Source organism: Molothrus ater, chromosome 4, assembly GCF_012460135.2.
Source record: "Molothrus ater isolate BHLD 08-10-18 breed brown headed cowbird chromosome 4, BPBGC_Mater_1.1, whole genome shotgun sequence".
NCBI classification, from domain to species: domain Eukaryota; kingdom Metazoa; phylum Chordata; class Aves; order Passeriformes; family Icteridae; genus Molothrus; species Molothrus ater.
The window spans coordinates 31,148,547-31,170,281 of NC_050481.2; the positions used below are offsets into that span (position 1 = coordinate 31,148,547).

General features: G+C 36.7%; 1 protein-coding gene across 1 annotated transcript in view; it reads right to left on the reverse strand.

Moving 5' to 3' along the window:
* Positions 1 to 1,131: 1,131 nt before the first annotated feature.
* PDGFC (platelet derived growth factor C) overlaps positions 1,132 to 21,735 on the reverse strand; it is a 122,450-nt gene continuing 101,846 nt past the window's right edge. Inside the window, exons 4-6 of the mRNA XM_036382963.2 lie at positions 9,058 to 9,265; positions 3,440 to 3,657; positions 1,132 to 2,785 (exon numbers count right to left, since the gene is read on the reverse strand). Coding sequence (XP_036238856.1) covers positions 2,669 to 2,785; positions 3,440 to 3,657; positions 9,058 to 9,265 — 543 coding nt within the window. The 3' untranslated portion in view covers positions 1,132 to 2,668. The remainder of the gene's footprint in view (positions 2,786 to 3,439; positions 3,658 to 9,057; positions 9,266 to 21,735) is intronic.

The window sequence follows — 21,735 nt, forward strand, 5'->3', positions numbered from 1 at the left end:
CTCCTGAATGTCTGAGGAGAGGTGGAAAAACCTGGCACAAGTAGCAAGAAGACAAAGCCCGAGCATGGAGAAAAGGGGGAGGTACAGAGCTCAATGATGTCTCACAAGAGGGTGGCAAACAGAAATGGTGTGAAGGCAATACAAGGAGCAAAGGGGAAAGGAGCTCAAATACAGGTCCAAAGCAAGCAGCTGGGGAGGAAACTGGTTCAAGGAACTGGCAAGGAAGAAAGTGAGACAGAGGGGGTCAATAGGAAAAAAACTACTTGTGACATTTGGAAAACACTACTCTCCACATCCCACATGGTCTCAGAAACTCCCCATTACTCTGCTGCCACCAAATACCTACCTCAAAATTCATGACCAGCCTTTTTCTCCTAGCAAGTCTACAGAGAGGATGAGACCTCCTGCATTTCCTACAGCAGAATCTTCTGTAATGGAATTACATTTTTTGATTCCTCTGCTGAATTATGATGCCAGAGGCTATGATTTCTGTCTTTACCTTGACCTGCTGTTCAAAAACTCTTCAAATTAAGAAAAAAAAACCAAAAAAGGGACAACATTAATGCAAAGACATCCCCAACATCCCTGCAAAACACTTCTTGTCAAAGACTCAAAACTCAAGTAAACCAGGTTTCTTTGGGACCATAATTCTGTATTCTGATACAGGGTTAATATTCAAACTGGAAAATTATATGTCACATTTACACCAGAAATTTTTCTTACTGTGTAGGTGTTTGAGGGTGGGGACAAAGTAAGAAGCCACCTGAATATTTTCCAGAATTGGTATCAGAAAGTCATACTAACTTGCAAAAAACCCAAATTTTCATCAGAATTCATTTTCACTATGGAAACAATAACAGAAGATGCAATTTCCATCTGATGGCTTCACATCCCACACAATTTTGAACATTTTGACTGTTTCTACAAATAGCATCATATTAATTCCTTTCCTTTTTTTTCCCCTTGTGTATTTACAGTAATGCAGAATTAATAAAGCAAGTGGAAGTTTTGGCAACAGAAGACTTTTGTTTTCAGAGCTGACTTTCAAAATGGTAAGGAGAAAATCACGATCCTATCTTTTCCCATTAAATTGTATACTGACAGGTACAAATATGCAACCACACTGAAACATTTATTCTCCCAAAATTAGCATTATTACTTTATTTTGTGATTCATTACAATCTGAAAATCCAATAGTCAAAAAAATAAACTAGGCACAATGTTAAAGCATTTTACAAGCAAAATACTTTACTGTTTCCGTTTCAATTTGCATGGGGTGGGATAAGTGTATGGGTTAAAGAATAAAACATACAGAAGAACAATACCATAGAGTTCATCAAACTGCTCTGCAGAGTGTTACATTCCTGTGAGTGAACAGTACTTAAGCAGCTGTTTCTGTGAATGGAAAACCATACACTTCATCATTGACAGGGCTGCCTTCCCATGACCATGATGAATCATGACGGCTGCAAGCCACTGGTTTCTTTTCTTACATTGTAGGTCATTCTCCTTTAAAGAAATTAAAGAGTTAAACAAGCCAGAATGCATCCATCTATGCTCATTTCTTTTCTACCTGAACAAAGGACAGTATGGAGAGAGGGAATTTTTAAAGTCAACTTTTGAAACTGGTTATAGTAACCTCTGTCTCTCATATTTTTAGGCTCATGGAGCTAGCAAGCTTAGAACTTCATCCATATATCTTTGTCTACTATTACTGTGCATCCAGGTGAAAAAAAACCTGTAGTTTTCACTTTGTAGAAACAAACTGCAAAGAGATCATGCTTCTTTCCCACTGTAGTCACATTTCTGTTCCTCCAACTGTATAAGTCTGGCTTTAAAGTCTCACAAAACTAAAAAATAGTTGATCTAGGTTGTAATAAAAAAAAAAGAATATTAAATACCTTTGGTAAAAATAGATATATTTAACAAGTTTAGAAAAGCAAATAGTTATATCGTCAAAAGGAGAGTATAAAAATGTACACGATAAAAAATAACAAACACACAAAAAAAATCATCAGCCATAGTAGTAAGAATAAAGGCACTGATCTTTTCAATGTTTGCTTTCTTAGCTCACATTATTGTCCAGTCTTCCTTCTAAAAGGCAGGAGCTTTACTAGAGCATATGGAAAAATCCAGTCCTTCCTACCAGCATTAGACAAATTAAATTTAATTCAGAAAAAGACAGTCTGATTTAACCCAAGTTTATACAACAGAGAACGCTTTGATTTAGAGTACGTAGGAGTAGCTGAACACAGAAAGATTTCAGGTGTTTTCAACCAGAGGCCAGATGTACTCGAGCTGTAGAAATGAGACAGCCAGCAGGATCAAGTCTCCATGATGTCAGCCTTTTAAATCTATTTTCTACTCCTAAATTATTAATCCATGTATTGCCAAGAAAATTGTGGGGAACAACAACAATACATATATTTTAAATCCCTCATTGATGCCTTTCTCCCATCCTTCCACTGGGCCTCCAAACAGAGCTGTCACACAACATATAATCCCAGTTTGGCTTCTCCTCTTTTTAGAGCTCACTGTAAATCTTCAAGATGGAAGATCCCCAAAGCAAACAACTGAGATTACAGAAGGAGATAATGCACAAGCCCCATAATAGAATCAGCCATTGATTGAATGTGCTTTGAAAGAAAACAGCACAATTATATCATGTTTATCCTTCAGTATTCCTTTTGCACACACAGTCACACTCCTCGTGGTGTTCCAAAGGTACATCTGTCAATGATTTATGCAATCCCCGGACACCAATCCTTGGCTTCAGCTGAAGAACCTGAAGGAGAAGAAGCCAAGCATCAAGAAAACAGCAAGTACTTCATCAAACACCTAGATTATGAGCTAGATTGCACTGGAAACCCACTGGATGACAGGAGGCGTATTAAAACTGAAGGTCTTCTTTAATTCTACCCACTCATTACTATTTTTGCTTTTACCTCAAGCCATTTACAAAATTGATTAAATCATGTTGAACATGATTAAATCATGTTGCTTTGCCAAAGAAGAGTCTTTCCATTTCAGATTTCTACTTAATTTTATTTAAGAGCAAACAGTAGAGTTAACACAATTAGAAAATTCTATAATAAACAATTTTAGCTATAAATTTACAGCAATGGAAATGAACAAATACTTGTTTCTTCATAAAGTCAATATCTACCACTAGAGGAAGAACAAAAGGTATGGCTGTGATGTGTCTGAACTGCACTAGCAAATACCTCAGAAATTAATAGTTACACAGAAAAGTATATTAATAAGAAAGATTTTACCTTTTTCAATGTAATACCTAATTAAAATGCTAAAAAAATATTTACTAAAAGTGCAATACATAAAATATTAAAATATTAATGGCAGTGCATTCATTTTATTAAAAGTAAATGCCCTGATTGTCTTTCAGTTTTTCCAAACATGTAAATGTAAAAATAGTCCATACCTCGTGGTATTTTTTGGTGACTTTTGTTGGCACACACTGGCACTCGTTGCAGCTCTGCTGACAGCAGGCACAGTTTCCACCACAGCGCTTCACCAGCAGACACAGCGGCCAGAAGATGGTGTCCGTTCTCTTGAGCTCCTCGCGCAGTGACACTGAGAAGTTGCGCGGGGTGCAGCTGTACAGCCGTGCCTCCTCCTTCAGGAGGTTCAGATCCACCACTGCAAACAGACAGAGAAAATTGTGCTCTTCTCATCTGCAATCCAAGCTCCTTCGTGGCAGATCAACTTCAGCGGTGCAGAACCCATAGGGAAGGTTCCCTTTTGTGTAGGCCCAGCACAGTTCCATGAACACCATGAAACTCAAATGGAATGATCGCTGCACAGTGATATTCACCCATTATTTTATAACTCTGGCAAAGTTGGCTCCATTTAAAGCAAGATTTGGCTGCTATGTTCCAGTACACGTTTTATCAAATCAACCCTAATGGAAGTCACTTTGTTCACACCAATACTCTGAGCTCCAGTGTTGTTATTCTACGGTCATTTTGGATTTGGAGAAACACACACAGAGCTATTAAGAATCCTGGAAAATTTCAAAGGTATTTTCAATTCACTTGCAATAAAGCACTCAAACTTCTTGTTGCAATTTCAATTATTGCTTCTTTGCTAGGGCATTGTAATTATAAGAAGAATGAAACCATTCATATCTAAGCAGAAGTCTTATGGACTAAGAACTTCAAGGAGTTGTCATCATCAGGGAATTCTGCACAGAATAAATAACTGCACAAGATTGTATATCTATGTAACTATTAGTAGGTTCCATTTTCTCTTCCCTCTCCATAGCAGCATATATAGGAATTTCTGTTGTTCCACTAGGTTTCACTTTCTCTTGATGTGTCTTAACTAAAAGTTCCTCCTTGTAAGGAACTAACTTGAAGTGCATGTTAAAGATATTAATATTTGGAACCAATTTCCCTATAAACTGGTTCCACTGTATCATACTAAAGTTTCACTATGCCAATGGTTGAATAGCAAGGTTAATAAAAAGATCTGAAAGAACAAGCTCCTTTATGTTCATCTTAGCTCCATAGTCAAGATCTAACAAGTCTTGAAATAAGGGGTTGAAATTGGGAAAAAATAATAAGACTGGGGGGGAAAAAAAAGTGAGAAGCAATGGAAATTGAATTTATTTCAGAAAAGTCAGACTATAGTGATCATGATCTAGGATCTTTTGTCTGAATTGTTTTTCTCAACACTCACCATTAAGGAACAGAAGTGATGTCTAATTCACAGGGATACTACTCTCTCTAGCAAAAAACCCAAAAGATAAAGAGAAAATGAAAACACTATGATAACATGGCTATTGAGATGAGTGAAACAGAGGCCCCGAATAAAGTGATAAAGACATTTAACCAACTGGTTTTAAGCTAAATCAAGAGAAAATTAGGGGTGGGGGAAGAACCCCAGTGCATTAATATAGCTTAAAAATACTTTAATTTCATCTATTCATGAATAAAAATAAATACAATAAAGCTAAAATAAGTTTCTGGTCTGAATAACCCTCTAGAGAAATATCTTTTTTCACTCTTTACTATGTAAAGAGCCTTAAGAGGTCATCAAGAAGAACTTCAGCCTATCAAGGCAAGATAATTCTACCTAATTCTATTTAAACACATAAGACATTAAAAAAATTTGGAAGCTGGATTTCTTTAGCAGAAATGCTCAGTGGTACTCTCCAAGGAGCAGATCTTTGGGAAGGAATTTCAATCCATGTTCCTTCAAACATTTCTTTTGCAGGCATATCCATATACTGGCATCCATAAGTAAGGATTTATTGTTGTGAAAGGTCAGTTAAACACACTGAAGCCTTTTCTTTGCTTGCACTCACAGTGAATGCCAAGCTGGGGAACTTCATTCCACCACTATCAGGTTAACATAGGCTCCTAAATAAACAAACTGAATTTTAAGAGGGAGGAGTGTGTAATAACTCCAATAACGTTACTGATAGGACACCGGCCTGCCTCCCACACTGCAAGAGCATTCCTTGGAGAAAGTTGAGGAGAGAGCGGAGGAAAAGAGAGACAAAACTTCCGGAGGAGAGATTCACTGTGAAAAACCAGAAATTATTTAAGACCTTCTGATCAGCTAATAGCTGTAGGCTGAGTCACTTAAAAGGTGGATGTGTCTACCTCCATTAATCAAGGACTGTAGACAGGAATGGAGTATTTCTTTCTTCTGTAATGTTTTCAAACATGTAATAAGTGAGCTGTCTGAGTGAGGATAAAATGCCTGAAGCACACTGTGAGAAGTGCTAGTTCTGCTAATACTTTCTCCTGGAAGATTGTTTCTGCAGAGACTGATATGCTTGGTGCAGTGAATTTGAAGGAGCTAATCTTAAGTGCTGCTCAGTTCTTCACCATGGGATACTGAAAGTGAAAGTGAGCACTGACACCCCTTCCAGCAGGCCCACAGAGCAGTGGGAGAGAGATTCTTGTGTGGTGATGTCCTTCTCCATTGCCTTCTGCCTTCTGCCAGCAGCAGAGGAATGCATCAATTTCCCTACCTACAGCCAGCTGTACTTGTAGAGAAAAGGGCAATGCGCTAAAATAAACAGCATGCTACTCACTTTGTCACAAAAAAATTAATTTGAACTCAACCCCTCAGACCTGCAGACATTAATTTTAAAAGGGTTCTGTTGGAGAACACACAGTCAGCTCTTAGGAGATATCTTTCAGGGTGCTGTACTGTTACAACAGGCTTCAGGAGAGATGAACAAATGTCATGTTTGATCTCCATGCTTTAAAATGTACTAAGGTATATTGCTATTATACCTCACAATGAACCCTTGCCCTATCTTATGTAATTCAATTTCATTAAAAGGTCTGTGGCAAATTTATCTAGTGCTTATATAATCACTTCTTTGAAGTGTGTGAATGAAGCTGTTATTTTTTCAAAGAGTAGCTGTCTGTTCAAAATTTATTTTAACACACTGTGGGCACGAAACTAGATGAGAGAATGTATATATTCCCTTAAAAGTGTTTACTTAACCACAATAAAAGGTTATGTGGATTTCCCAAGTGCACTGAGTTACAGTACCTGTTATAATGTGAACATTTAAACACTCCTTCAACTTGGCTTCCACTCATGTATCATGTTTGACACAACATGACACAACAGTCAAGGCTCTTTTGTCTAGCACTAGCTCAGGAGGAGTGAAGGCTCTGCAGTAGCGCATAAATGGGAAACACTAAAATAAAAATAAGTGAAGGATAAAAAATCTAGATTGCAGGTAGGCCTACAGTAAAGTGCATTTCAAGAGCGTGCTGACACTGGCACACACAACTGAACTAATCCATGTTCACAGCAGCCTGAAATTACTAGTGTTATGCAACTGGCAATGCAATTTTCTGGCATCTTCTGGATGTGCATCGAGTACCATAGGGAAACTTCTTTCCCAAAACATTTTTCCAGCTGGGTTCTGCTCTCAAAGTCAATGAAACAAATTAAATTCCTGTTGGGGCACTTGTGTGTGAGCACAGATAGCAGCAGAATGGTTTTCATTCCTAAGCACTTTGGAGATGTTCCTGGGAATATAAGTTTCTCACTGGCTTCTACAATAGGAGCTGTTGCAAAATCTCAAGGAAGAAGTGGGGTATAAATAAAAAAAAAAGTGACATAACTGTACAAAACCCACAACTGCTAAGGACTATGTTTTCGCTGGGACTATTTTTTTCCTCCTTAAGGACATTTCAGAATATGATCTAAAGATTACATATAGATTTCAGTGGGAAGTGATGGAATAATTTTTTTTTGCACAGCAAAATATATTTTCTTTTTATGCATGTTTAATAGCATAAAAGAATCTGTGACTATATTTCGACATCAAAGCCTCTGAACTTGGTTCTTCTCTTCTGACTAGAAGTTTATGGAAGCATTTTATCCAGAGAAAACATCAGAGACAGAAGTTCTCTGGAATTTAGGTTGTCTAAATATAGTTTTTCATACCAATTATTATGTAGGACTAGAGGATATTTCTCTACATAAAGTAAGATACACTTTTAATAACTTGTTTATGATAATGGGACAGGAATTTAACTTTTACACTGAAACACTGTAAAAATGAAACTGATCTAATAATGAATCAAAGAGTTTAAATAAACCAAAAAATTTCAGGATATGCCCTTCTCACAAACATTTCTTAAAAAAAGTTTTGAAATACAGCAAACATTCTGCTTGAGAGTATATCAATATGGGAAAAAAATAAAAAAGAATAAAAAGTTTTTGCTTTTCCTATCTATTGAATAGTGTTATGTCATTTCAACTGGACATATTTTCCACCTCAGGCTATTATATTACAGACTCAGTAATGCAGTCTGAGGGTGGTCTCTAAGACAAATGTGGCAATACCATGATATGTTTATTCAGTGAAAAAATCTATTTCAGCATCTAATTAGAAGTCTTTAAAAGATTTACTCTGATAGTTTCCTTCTAAGATATGTCTTGCAGGGAGTTTCTTTTGTCAATATAGATGTTATCCAACACCTGCATTTTGTTTTTCTCCCACTTACTGTGTGCTTATGGCATGCATTCGGCAAATACTAAATCTCTTTAATTAAGGAAGTGTTAAATGACTATCTGAGAGCTTTTAAAGATGTTTCCTCCTCTTTGGCTCATAATTTAGCTGCTCTTTGCACAGCTATAGCAATACGGATAGGGCACAAAAGCTGATTTCTGGGCTCTGATCTAAGAATTAACTGTCAAACCCTTAAATTTGAGCTGTGCAAAGTCCTACTTCCTCCCTTTTCTTGCTGTTTAGATGATAACCTTCTAGTTTACATCCACCAGCAGGGAAGTCTGTTCAGTTAGGCTCATATGTTTTCATTTTCATGCCGTATGGTGGGCAAGGAAGGTGGCACTGCCTTCACACTATCCATGTTTACCCATAAACATGAAGTAGTGGGTAGCATCTGGAGGGGATGTGGCAGGAAATTCAGGAGTGTCAGATGTAGAAGGAAGAAAATGAGTTGCTGATCAATAGATCTACAAATTTTGAAAACACAGTCTACTTAACTTCTGATGAAGTTGACAACTGCATGATCAACCCAGACATGGACACATGGTATTCCCTAAGGTGTCATCAAAGAGAAACATTTAGGTATTGCTCTCAATTCATTTAATGTAGAGACTGGAAAAATTTTAGGGAAATAAACAATCACTCACATAATACAGTAAGTATAAGATATTACCTACCTCAAATTAAAATAAAGTTTTTGCCCTTCATAAAAAAAGAAACCCATGAATTACAAATATGTTACTCCATCAAGATGCCCTGCTACTTTAGGGAAATAAAGATCTCCCAGGTTCCCTACAGCAAAGTGCTGTGTTTGCTTTTTTTTTTAATTCCACTTTGCTGCCCTATCCTGCTAAATTCCTTTGAGTTTATCTATTTCCCTTTTTCAAATAATACGATGGTGAGGGCAGTGAACAACAATGGAACCTGCTCTCTTTCTAACGTATTGCTTTCTTCGAACCAAAAATCAAGGTGAAGAATGCTCTTAATTCTTAGTCAAGAAATCATACCCACAGCAAGCTGCAAGGCCAGACAGAAGAGTAAATTACCTCTTGACTTCCTCCCATGAATGTATGCTTTCCCAAGAAGTTGCCACGTTGGCCTGTACAAATCTTCCAAATCCAGCTGCCACCGCTCTGGTTCGAGATAGCGGATAAGGTCTTCCACAGTGCTGAATCCAGCAACGGCGTTGTTTAACACATCCAAGGGCAAGGCTGATGGGGGCAGCAGGGATGGGCTGGGTGCCTCTGTGTGGTGCTGCAATCAAACCCAAGAGAAGAGCACCAGTCAGAGGGTTAATGGAGCTGGCTCTGACAAAGTGCGGTACTTTACGAGTTACGTATCTGGGAAAGTTTATGAGTGGATAGCTTGTTTCCAAAGTACAGTTTATCTAATAAGACAAATGACAAGAGTCAAAAAGTACCTAATTATTCTTTAGCAATAATTGTAAACAAACTTCCACTGCAGAGTTCGCCTACTTCTTATATTTCCAGCCTTGCAGCTAGCATGCCACTATACCTGTCCTTCGAACATGTTCACTGAGTGATGGATGGGACTTCAGAAACAGAACAAAGGGTGATTTAAAAATATGGCCCCATTTACAGGCATTTCCCAAACCCCTCTAGAAATCTGAAACATTTCACATTCTGCTTCTCCTCAGAAACTTAGCCACAATCTTTGCCTTCTTGTCCTTCAATGCAAAATATTAATATACCCCAGTACAAAGACAGCAAATATTCTTGCTGTCATCTATAAATAAAAAAAAAGGACCACTTGTGTTTCATACAGTGCTAAGAATTATGTTTCTGGTTAAACAATAATGAACAGTGTATTAACAACATCTGGCATAACTAAAATTATTTCTCCCTTACAAAGAGAAAAAATGTTCCAAATGAAATCAAAAGTATTTAAACGTTGAAATTGAGTCCTGACAAAGTACTTTACCACAGCACAAATCTCACTGACAAGCTCACTGGACAGGAATACTTAGTCACAGACAATTCAAGCAAAGTGAGGCATCTGTTTCTGTTCACTCTACAATCTTTAAAACTATTATTTATATTTTCAAAACAATAAAAAATGTCAGGAAGGTAAGCCTTAGTAGGAAGCTGCTTCTGAAGCACCTGAAGTTTAGACTTTAGGCTTTTCTGTATGCAGACATTACTACAGACATTATGGCCACAGTAATGCATCAGAGCAATTCATCGGGACCATGTAAGAAAGATGAAGAAAAATTTGAACATGCTGGCGATTTAGGGGATGGAGAAGACAAGAATATGTGTTTATATAGATATCTATATTTAAAAATCCTCATACCACTTAGTGTCAAATTGGCACTGTCAGTACTGTAATGTGAACTGTGTATATACTATATTTTTTTCCATCTATGATGTCAGATCAATGGTAGTCATTTACCTTTCAAAATGATCAGGGAAATTTATGAGAAATGTAGCAGTTATGCTGGAAAAGAAGATTTAGTGCAACACTCAGCAGAAGTTTTCTAAAATATAGACTCCTGTGGTAGCTGCACCCCATAGCAATAATAATAATAATTTTTTTTCTGTCCTCTAAATTCTATTAAATATGCAGTTTTGGTTTCAGCTAAATGTGTGGTTGAAAGAGCAGCAAATGGGAGTAACCACCATGGCTTCCTATTTTGTGCTTGAAGGCTTTCTCTGCAACTTCAAGAAATGCAGCCACTAGAAGGATTTGTGCTGCTTTTTAACTAGAAGTCTTACAAAAATAATACAAAACATAGATTATGTGTTCTGCTACTGTTAATTTTACAATATTTTCATCTTGCTAATCATTTCCATTAGAGTTGGTGAAACAGTTGTTTCCCATCCTGGATGAATGTGGTTTTCAAAATATTAAAATATTTCTTCTTCTCTTTGCTCTACTGCCTGCATTAAAAATAGCAGTGTGTTGATCCATCTATTCCATTATGATAATAAAGCAACAGATTCTGGTCTATAATTTAAATGGTTGGTGTTACCAAAATATGTTACTTAACAAGGTTCAGAAGAGTGCTGTGACACTGCAATTCAGATGGTCAAAAATATAAACATTCCAAAATTTTTCTCCCTGTTTTTCTCCACAATGGTGTAACAGCCACATTTCCTGGTTTGAAGGTGCAGGGTTTTACTAACCTCTGTTTATGAAAAACAAAATCAATGGTAGAACTTATAACTGAAGTTAAAAAAAATTCTTCTCTTTTGTTTACAGCTGAAGAATTTACTTCAGTGTCTTATTTCTGCTAGGATTTTTGTTGCCAGAGAAACAGGTGGATTCCTGAAGAAAACGTATTGATCTAGAATCTATTTCCATAGTGACAACTTACAACATCCACACTAGAAAATACATATGTAGGAAATAATCCATCAGTTTATAGCATTCTGGATTCAATAGGCATTTGCCTGAGTTAAAATGTTGTGAGGATATGGTGAACCATTGCACTTAATGGGAACAAAATTAAAATTGCTATCACTTTCTAGTCATTATCACAGCAGCCCAAAACAGAAAGAAAAATAATTTGAAACAGCAAAATCATATGCCTTTCAATGTTTTAGAATAAAGTCAATAGGATCTCAGGATTAAGAATGTTTTTTTTCAATAATCTTTAATGTTAGTCAATTTATATGACAATTGAAATGTAGCAAAGATTAAAGATTATTGATATCATAGAGCTGTATATTGAATTTGTGACATAATAACCTTTATGAAATCTCAATTCAATAAACTGTTCAAGATAAATGCTACTTCTAATTATACTTTACATTGTTTTTACTTGGGAGTGGATACTAATTATTTTATAATTTAAATCTTTTGGACACAACAGCCAGGACAGCGTAAGTGGTACTCCTTCCAGTGACTAAAACTATATACTGGAATTCTATACAATTTATAATTTCACTTGGCTTTCTCAAAGTTTGCCATCTGTAGGCAGAGTTTACACACGCAAAAAGGTTTTACTTGCAAGCTGAAAGCACAAATGACTTGATGCAAGAAATTAAAACTCGACTTCATGGATGGTACACACCTTTTAGAATAAGCAAATGTGGAACTTCAGCATAACTCTGAAAATAACATCATAGCTGCACCTCAGAAATGCTGAAATGCTTCCTACCTGAAGCTTTCAGTCACTTTATAGTAAGTCTATCACTCCTGTTGCAATTTAACCTATATTTCTCTAGGCAGTCCTACCTGGATGCCCCACTCCACCTGCACGGCTGACACTCACTGGTGATCTCAAGGCATTCCCTGTGCAGTGCCACAACACCAGCAGCCAGAGGGTGTCAGAGAGAGCAATGCCATTTCACAGCAGAATGGTGCTGGGAAAGCCTCCCAGGGGGACCACTGATGATCTCTAGGTGTTTTGCTGCTCAGCATTGATGGAGATAATGACCTGATAATGAAGCAGCCATCTATCAAGTGGACATTTATTCTATAGATGGCATCACCTAATTTACTCCACAGAAATTTCTCATGTCTCCCCTAACAGGTCACCTAAAAATAATCAACATTTGATTTAACATATATTTATTTATCTGACTGGGAGATACAACCCAAGACCGCAGACACTTCTGCTGTCCAAATATAGCAGCTATCCAAAATATCTTTCCTGATGGAAACCATTTTCTGAGAAGTGATGTTCTTCACACTCTGCTATAATAAATACTAATTGACAGTAAACACTTATTCTGTCATAGCAACACATTCTCAACTCATGCCAATGTTTTAGGTTTGAGATCACCTTTCTTATTTTTTTTTTCCTGAGCATGAATAATTTCTGTCAGGATAGATTTGACAAATGCATCAAATTCTCTATATGATTCCTCTAGTAAAAAAACAAAACAAAACAAAAACAAAAACAAACAAAACAAAAAAAAACCAAAAAAAACACCATGCTGTGGCTTGTTTCTGTTTTTTTTTGCCCAGGAAGCAATTGCAAATTGCTTTAATAAGCATAAATATGCTTAGAACCAAGATAGAGACAAACAGTTGCATAGTTACTGTGAGTTAAAATGATTCAGGATGAAAACCAGAGCAGAAAACATTGAACTTTTGCTGGCCTGTACAACAGCCAAGAATGACAACTGGTGTTGGATCAAACAGAATTTTCTTCAGGTTTGTTTATATTGTATTTCTGTGTGTGTGCACTTAGCTCTATCAAAACAAATACCACACAGAAATCCCCAAATTGTTTACAAACATACAAGACAGGCCAGTAGACCCATTTAGGCATCAGTTGAAGATATAGGCTTGGGAAAAACGATGGAAATAGTACAGACTAATGTCACAAGACCATCCAGCCCAGAACATCACACATAACAGTGCCCAGAAAAAATTCTAGTCCCCAGAAAAAATTTAGGGACTAAAATGCATCTTAGAGCGCTCACAATGTTAGTTGTGCCCTCTTAAAGGAATCAAAATTACTCCATCTAGCCTCTTTCTCAAAGGGAAAAGAGTAGGACACTATTGTAAGTAGAATAAGAAGTCAATCAGTGAAGCAGCAGATTTGAACAAAAGCTTCAACAAACAAATTTAAAATTATCTAGTTGAAGTTAAAGACTAAAGTATTATTTAGTATGCAGCCTAACATGAAGACCTATGATTAGATTCTTGTTCTGATACATATTTCTTGTGTTATCTGAGCACAGTATTTAGGTCAAACCTTCATAATGTAAAGCATCTGGAGGTAGTATCTCCTTGCTATGCCAGCATGACTGTGTATGTGGCTGAATAATAAACAAGAGGCAAACTTCTGAAAAAGAAGAATATACCTGCAGCAGCAAAGCCATCACAACTGAAAGCACAGCAGCTGCTAACACAAATACACAGTTTTAGATCCACTCTGCCACCAGGAATTTCACAGCACACAGGTTTGTAACCTTATCAAATTTGCAAAATGAACATAAAGGCAATTCCTTGACCTCACAAATTCTGTGAGAGGATGAATAGAACCAATTTTTGTTAGATACTCATTATTGGTTTACCTGAAGAATACAGAAGTGTGTTAGACAGATACCAGGTATAAATTTGGATACGAGACTGGATATTATAACCTCTCCTGTCCTTTCCTGTTTGCCACTTTCTGTCTGTTCTTTCCTTGCACTGTACCTGCTCCAAGGATAAACAATTCAGAACACAACAGCACTGACCTACAATCTACACAAGGTCAGCTCTTAATAGCTCTATTATGACCTAAGAAAAGCCTTTATTTTGCTCCTGGTTCTCAGGATAAGAGTACTAACACCCTAAAGGTACTAACACTGCCCTCTTCCAGTTAAAAAAGAGGCAAAAATAGTAATGCTAGATTGTTGCCACCAGGAGTAAGGAATTTCACGTTTAATAACACAAGCACTAAGTTAAGACTGGAAAAACAAAAACAAGTGAGTCAAATACTTGGCATGACAGGACACTTACAAGTACTGAATACTATGTCTAAAATAATTACCTCCCCACAAAAGAAATCCCCACTTTTTCTTTTTGCTTTCTTGTCTTGAAGAAAATATTGTCAAGCAGTTTCTGAGTTATGACCCAATCATCAGTTGGCACAGTTCAAAGAAAATAATAAACATCAGTGTAGTTTAATCAAACTAGAAGGGACTCTAAAAAAGCCTCAAAGAAATCTAGTCTCCACTGAAACACAACTAGGATCTGTAATTTGAAAGAAATAACATTTCTCTTAATGAAATATCTGTAGATTTTGTAGGTTTTTTTTTTTTAATTATTATACAGGAACACTCCAAGTCCTGCTCAGATTTAAAGATATGCTTTTGAAATCTATAGTACATGCACATTCTTGTAACGCCTAGACTGTTTTCTACCTTTATAATCACAGGTAACCCTCCTAATAGCATCATTAGAATCTCTGAGAGAAAGCAGATCTCCAACTCTTTCGAGTTTGCCCTGAGGACACAAATTTCTCCACATAACAATAGCTCTTTGTTTTCTCCCAGAAGTACATGCAGTAATAGGTGTGAAGAGCCTCTAGAAATCCTGACCTGCCTGAAAAAGCACACACTTTTAATTGCTTGCATCTAAGCAGTACAAAGGAAAAAGCACTAGTGAAAGTCTCTCATTTATAAAGACATCTTCTCTGTGCAACATTAACGAACACTGCTAAGAAAGTGTTAGTCCTGTTCAAGCTTCAAGGCAGAAGTAAGTGAGATAATCTGTAGCTGGGCCTGTGTGCAAATAACCAAGTTGAGAAATCAAGCTCCAGGATCCTCTTCTTATGCCTTATGCAAAAGAAATGAAAAAAAAATAAAAGAAGAAAAAATAAGGAAAAATAAAAAAAAGAAGCCACAGAGGCAGATAATCAATTTAGGTTGCCAAAACCCAGAATAAGGCAAGGATGTTTACTGCACATGGTACAGATGGAAGTCAGGAAGGCTGCCACAGCTCCCATCCACTGCAGCACCTTTTCCTGCTTTGGAAGAAGTTACTGTCACAGCAGCAAGGGTGGCTGCATGAGAGACATCACCCTGGAGATGCTGAGCAGATAAGTCTGGTGAAATAAGATGCAGTGGCACTGAGTTAAACATCCCTCTCTTTCAGCTGGCCTCCTTTCAGGGATGCAACCTGTCAGTCAAGTGACACACAGGTAAGAGGGTACCAGCCCTCCTCAATTTAATGCTTCTGCAAATGAGAACCACACTGCAGGATGTCAGCACCCCTCTTTCCTGGGCCTCCAGCTCTCTGCCTTTCACAGGCTCCCCAAATTTTCTGTTCCTATAGAGTGCTACAACCTCTTATCAAAAGCTTGTTCAGGCTCTCTTCATGTGTGTGCAGAGTTTTACTTTCATCTCACTGAGGACCTCATTTGCTGAGTATCCAAGCATACCCTTGCACCAATTTACACCTTAAAGCCAGAGATGGCTTCCCAAACTCTACATCCATATTTTTGCTACTGCAGTTTGAGGATTGCTTTCTGAATAGTGTGTAACCTCTACTCTCCATAACCACCAACAGGAGGAACATGACAGAGATCACAAGGGAAAATGAACACATTTGCTCCTTTCTGGTTTTGCCTGTCACAGGTGGGAATAAAAGCATAAAGATGTGCAAAAGTAGCAGTGGATAACAGTCTTATAGCTTAACCAACAGCATAACATTACCTCAGGCTAAATTTTTGAGATAAAATGTTTTTTGAAAATGTTGAAATATTGCCTTAAACAGAGTTTCTGTGCACTTCACAGAGAAGGCCTGGAATTCTAATTGTGCTGGAAACAACTGCAAGATGCTCCCAAGGAAGCTAGCAGCATGAAAATAGCACAGGATGTCACTAATCATCAGTGTTCCTCTGGCAAATTGCAGCTTTTCCCTGAAGTCTATGCACACTGACACCTTTTGAAATAGACAGTACAGGTGTGAGAGACAGAGCTGACACATTTAGAGTTAGCTCATTAACTCTCAGAGGATGCCATCAATTGCAATAAGCTCTGGAACCTATTTTCAAAAAACCTTTTTGGATTGGTTAGTTATCATAAATATCTCTAATAATGTATGTGTACATAAATGGTTGTGTTTATATATGCATAAAATACAGCTTGATTTTTCTGTGATCATATGTATCAGTAATAAATCACACTAATTCATTTTAAAGGCAAAAAGCAGAAAACTGACGATTAGCCCTGTATTGTATGGGAAAACTTATTGTCAATACACTTCATCATGATAGTGTTAGAGGTTTCTATTCCTAGGAGATATATACACAGACACAACTATATTTCTTGGATGCAGTTGCAGGTCACTGATTTTTTTTCAGTGCATCTGGTAAGTCTCATTGAAGCAGCACATGCTACTTCACGAGTATTTCATAGGCACTACAAAACTACCTGCCTCTCCTTTACTGGAAGTATTTGTTTTTTTACAAAATGACCCAGTGATTCTTGTATTCTTTTGGGTAAGAACTTTCATTCACTCATTTATCCTTTCAGCTAGTTAAGGAGAGAAGAATTGTATAAACAACTCTGCTTGAAAGCTGTGTTGCCAGCATCTTTGGCAGCTCCAGAGATCTCAAGCCATGAAGTATACGACCCCTGCAAGCCCCAGAATCCAGAAACCTGTCAGATTCAGCCAGATACCTGCAATGGAAATCAAATTCTGATGCCTTTTCTTCTACGTTTCTAATTGGTTTTTAAATTGCATTTGCCTGCATTAGGAATCTGTGGACATGGTAGGGAACAGGATTCTAGATAGAAGACTCAAAGAAATGTGAGACATCTCTTGACTTGGACACATTATGACTCAGTAGGCAAAGACCCAGCCTGACTATTCTGAAAGCAGGACCTGATGAAGTTGAAATTCACTGAGTTGAACAGGAAGCATTTAAAAGCAAACAGCCTGTGATAATCATATAGAACAAGTTATGGCATAGATTATCTCCAAGACAAGAAACTTCAAAGTCAAATCAGCATGTCAGTTTGAATCTCAAGTTACTTCCTGAAATAATTTGTCTTTTTTTATCATTTTCAATTTACCGTAGATATACAAACTAATTTTAGGTTTATTATCCCAGAGTCAGGGTTCCTATTAAGCATACTTGTGGCAGAGTGACATATAAACCATAAATACCTCCAAAATCTTGATTTTTAGTGAGAACTCTCTGCTTTTTTATACATTTCTCTCTTTTAAATGAGACTTTAAAAGAAAATTTAGAGTGAGCTTTCCCCATACCAAACAATTATATATATATATGCCATAAGAAAAAGACTACATTTGTATCCTAGTAACAACTGCTAAATATTTTTATTTCTGAACCTCAGAGTAACTTTCATTATAACATTTTCAAAACAAATTTATGAAATGCATTCAAAACTATCTGGCTTTTCCTGTCCCATGCATAAGCACATGGGAGGACCATAACTGCAACTTTAAAAAGCTATAACCCAGTAGATCATGTTATATCTTGTACAATTTAAATGTACAATAAAAATATTTAGTCTAATTCAGACCATGGGCAATACTAACATCTAAATACACATTGTAAAGGGTATGAAGTGTGTTTGTGTGTTTATACAGATAAAGTACCTGCTGAAAATGAATGAAAGTAGACTGCATGTAGGCAAAATGAAGTACCAAAATAATTTACTGAAGTATAGTTTCTCTCATCACAATCTCATAAAATCTTTCTTTGGAGAAAGATACTGTCATGTGCTTGCAGCAAGGTGCTAAAACAGGCAAATCCCCCAGTGTCTGAGAAATCATAACCTTCATGTCTGATAGCATTTTCTTTTTTATATTCACAGGACTGTCCTAAACAAATTAGCAGCTGCAGTGAATCCTTACAATGTGTGGAACGTGTGAGGGAACGTGCAGGACAGGTGGACAGCTATTCACATCTCATGGGACTGCTGCAGATTGCTGCAGGTTAAATTTTGGAAACACGAAATATTTTCCTAAGTAGTTACTCTGTCCTCCCTGTCTTAGTGCCTTCCTTTCAACTCTCCCTTATTAACTACTCATCACACATTTAAGGACATTTAAAGTTCATTCCCTGCTTAATCTAGCTCATTGTTAAGAGATCATTGCAGTCTTGTACACGTTTGCAGGGCAGAACTCTCTATTGATTGCTTGCTGACTTTTCAAAAAAATGGGATATTTTCTCCTCATACTGCTCTCACTGAGGAGTTAAAGTAGAACTCTACAGAGACCCTTCAAAAACTACATCAATATTTCATTGCTTGATGACTTACTGAATATACCCACAATTACCTTTTTATGTTTCAACCCCAAGCTCTTAAGGTAGCTTCATTTTTGTTCTGCTTGAACTGACCTTGTGATTAAAGCAGTAGAGTATTTAATGACTGTTTTAAATAGTAGTGACATCACTCTGCACTAAAATATTCCTTCATGGACATTCAAATGCATGAGTTGACAGCTAAATAAGAAGTGTTTTTTTCCAAATGCTGCTATAAATAAACCCTTTACCTTCATTGTGTGAATATAAAGTTAAGTGTAATTTTCTAGGCTGTCCTGTTTTGATTAATGTTGTATTATGCCTGCAATTCCCTTCTAGAAGGGAAACCATATCAAGATTTATATATCAAATACTGGGAACAAGAAAGAGAATATCTCTTCTCAATATTCACAATGATATCCTCACATCTTTTTTTACAGCTTATATTTATTGTGCAGAGACCCTGGCTCCAAGATTTAGCTGAACTTTTGCAGAATAGGATTCCACCAAAGCTTAGCTTCTTTCCCTGACACTTGGATACTATGCAAGTCCAGTATACATACCTGAAGGCTGAATTTTGGAACCTGAATTATGCTTACAATATGAAATGATCATCAAAAAGGAGGAATAACATTGTAGTTGAACTGACAGCAAATAAAGTGCCCAAGTGAATCAATGCAAAGGAGATTCCTGCAATCAGATGGCAGTGAGCATGTAGTCTTATGAATGTTTGCTCAGATCTTAATGCAAATGGGGTTACTCTGACTATTAATCACTACATTTCTAGACATACCTAAAATTCAAGCAGGAAAAAGCTGTGGATGCTATATTTATGATTTACAGTAACCTTTTTAAGTTTTCTGTACACAAAGCTCTAGTTTAGTTGACTGACAGTAGCTGATAAGGAATAAACAGCCAACATAAGTGCAGCTGTTCTGAATAGAAAAAAAGTTTTTGTACATTCTTCTGCGACAGGGGACATGACCAGCCATAGTTAGAGGACACCATGTCTGCAGACCCTTTTTAAAATTACTCATTTTACTCAAAACACATATAACAGCTTAATCAAATGAAACAACAGTAAGTGTTTGGAGTCAGTGAATGCACTGCTCTTTAAGTTCCCTCTAGGAACTTCCTTACTGGAAATGGGTAGGTGTTCTTAAGAAAATGTTTAGTTATCCCAGTATGCTCACAAGAGGTTCATCAAACATTAAACACCAGGACTAAGCATTTGTTACAACTGGAAAGTGTATTTGTGAAAGACAATGAAAATTATTTCTACAGTGAAGACTATTTTAATTTGATCCTTCAGTATACATGTTAAATTGCATTCCACAACAGCTTTCTGTTCATTTCATATCACAATAAAATGAACACACCCAACATTCCTGTACAGCAGACATTGCAAATCAGAGCTTGTCCTGCCTTGAAGGTAAAAAGTCCTTGAACAAAACATTACTTTGCAGGGAACAAACCTCATCTCTGTCCTAATATATCCATTCTCAGTGTCATCAAACATTTCATGTTACCTTATTATACTTTGATATGTATTACACAAGTAATGTGATTGCACAACAAAAGTCAAGATTAATTGGGATAGTATGCTTAATAAGAGAAATTGAAGAAAAAGTATTTTAAAATCCCTTGCATTTAGGAGTAAAATATTAAAAGCATAAATACAAAATCATAAGTAGAGTTTGAAGCAGAATAAACAGTGTTACAGAGGAGACCTAAACCTGAATAAAAGGTGATGGGATTCTGTTCTAAAAAATCAGATCTCATTCATACATTTTCAGAATAACATCATAAAAACAGATATTGAGCTACTCAAGAGGTCCCAGCTGAAATACAGTGTTCAGATTTATCTCCAGCACTTGTGAGATACAGGCAGAGAGAAACAGGATATTCACATGAAAGAGCAAGATGAAAACAAAAGAATGAACCATGATAAAAGATTAAGTGATACAACTTTCTTTCATCTTGACAAGACCAGGCTGACAGGAGATAACAAACATGTAAAAGAGCATCAGATGATCAGCTGTTCCCTAGTCCATCAATGACAAGAATTATTTAAGTGTTTGAAAAAAGTTTTATACAATGTAAAAATGTGCAACAGATGACATGGGGAATCTCTGAAACCTGCATCCCTGGACTTCAGGAACAGCACTAAAATCTGGCAAGAATGAACTTAGTGTATCTGCTCCGCCTTAGAGCAGGACAATTGCTCAGAAGAGGTCCAGTCCCACTGAGCTCCCTTCCAGCCTTGCATCTCTGGGGCTGTATTGCACAGCATTTACCTGGTGACCTTGATCTTTCTGGGAGAGCCATGAAATTATGCTGAGGGACATGCTGAATTTTAGAAAGTAATTAATTCTAAATAATTTTAAAATCTCTTTGGACTAACTGTGCCAGAAGCTCTTCTGAATACATAACCAAACACTTTTTTCCCTCAGCTACTCTGTCCATTTGTACATTTTAACCCTTTGGATTTAGAAAACTAATGGTACATATAAAAATAATAACTGCATGCCAGTATACCTAAATATAGAATATATGGTAGAAAAACGCATTCTTTTTTTAGCTGAATGTCAAACCATAATCCTTTAACTAAAATGAGAATGAAACTACTTCAGTTTTGGACTTTAATTTAGCTACTATCTCTTGAAGAAAATTAGGGAGTCACAGGTTTTTTATTAAAAGTTGGTTCCCTGGGAGTAGCAGAAGTTCCTTTGGCAGGATTATTTACAATTTCTTTGAAACCTCAAAATAGTATGTAATATAACACACTTGAGAAGATGGTTTTAGTATCAGCTGTAAAATAAAAGTAGCTGCATTTCTGCCATGCTCTACTTTTTCAAAGCTATTTAAAATTGATCCTTCAAAGACGGTTTGAAAGCAGAGTGTTTCATTCTATTTCTAATAGTCTCCCATGAAATTTGGTGCTGCTTACAGCATGAACAAATCCATTAAAATACAATGAGGTTGAATTTAAAGGCACCACTATAAACAACTGCCTCAGCCTGATTCTTGGTGTTATTAA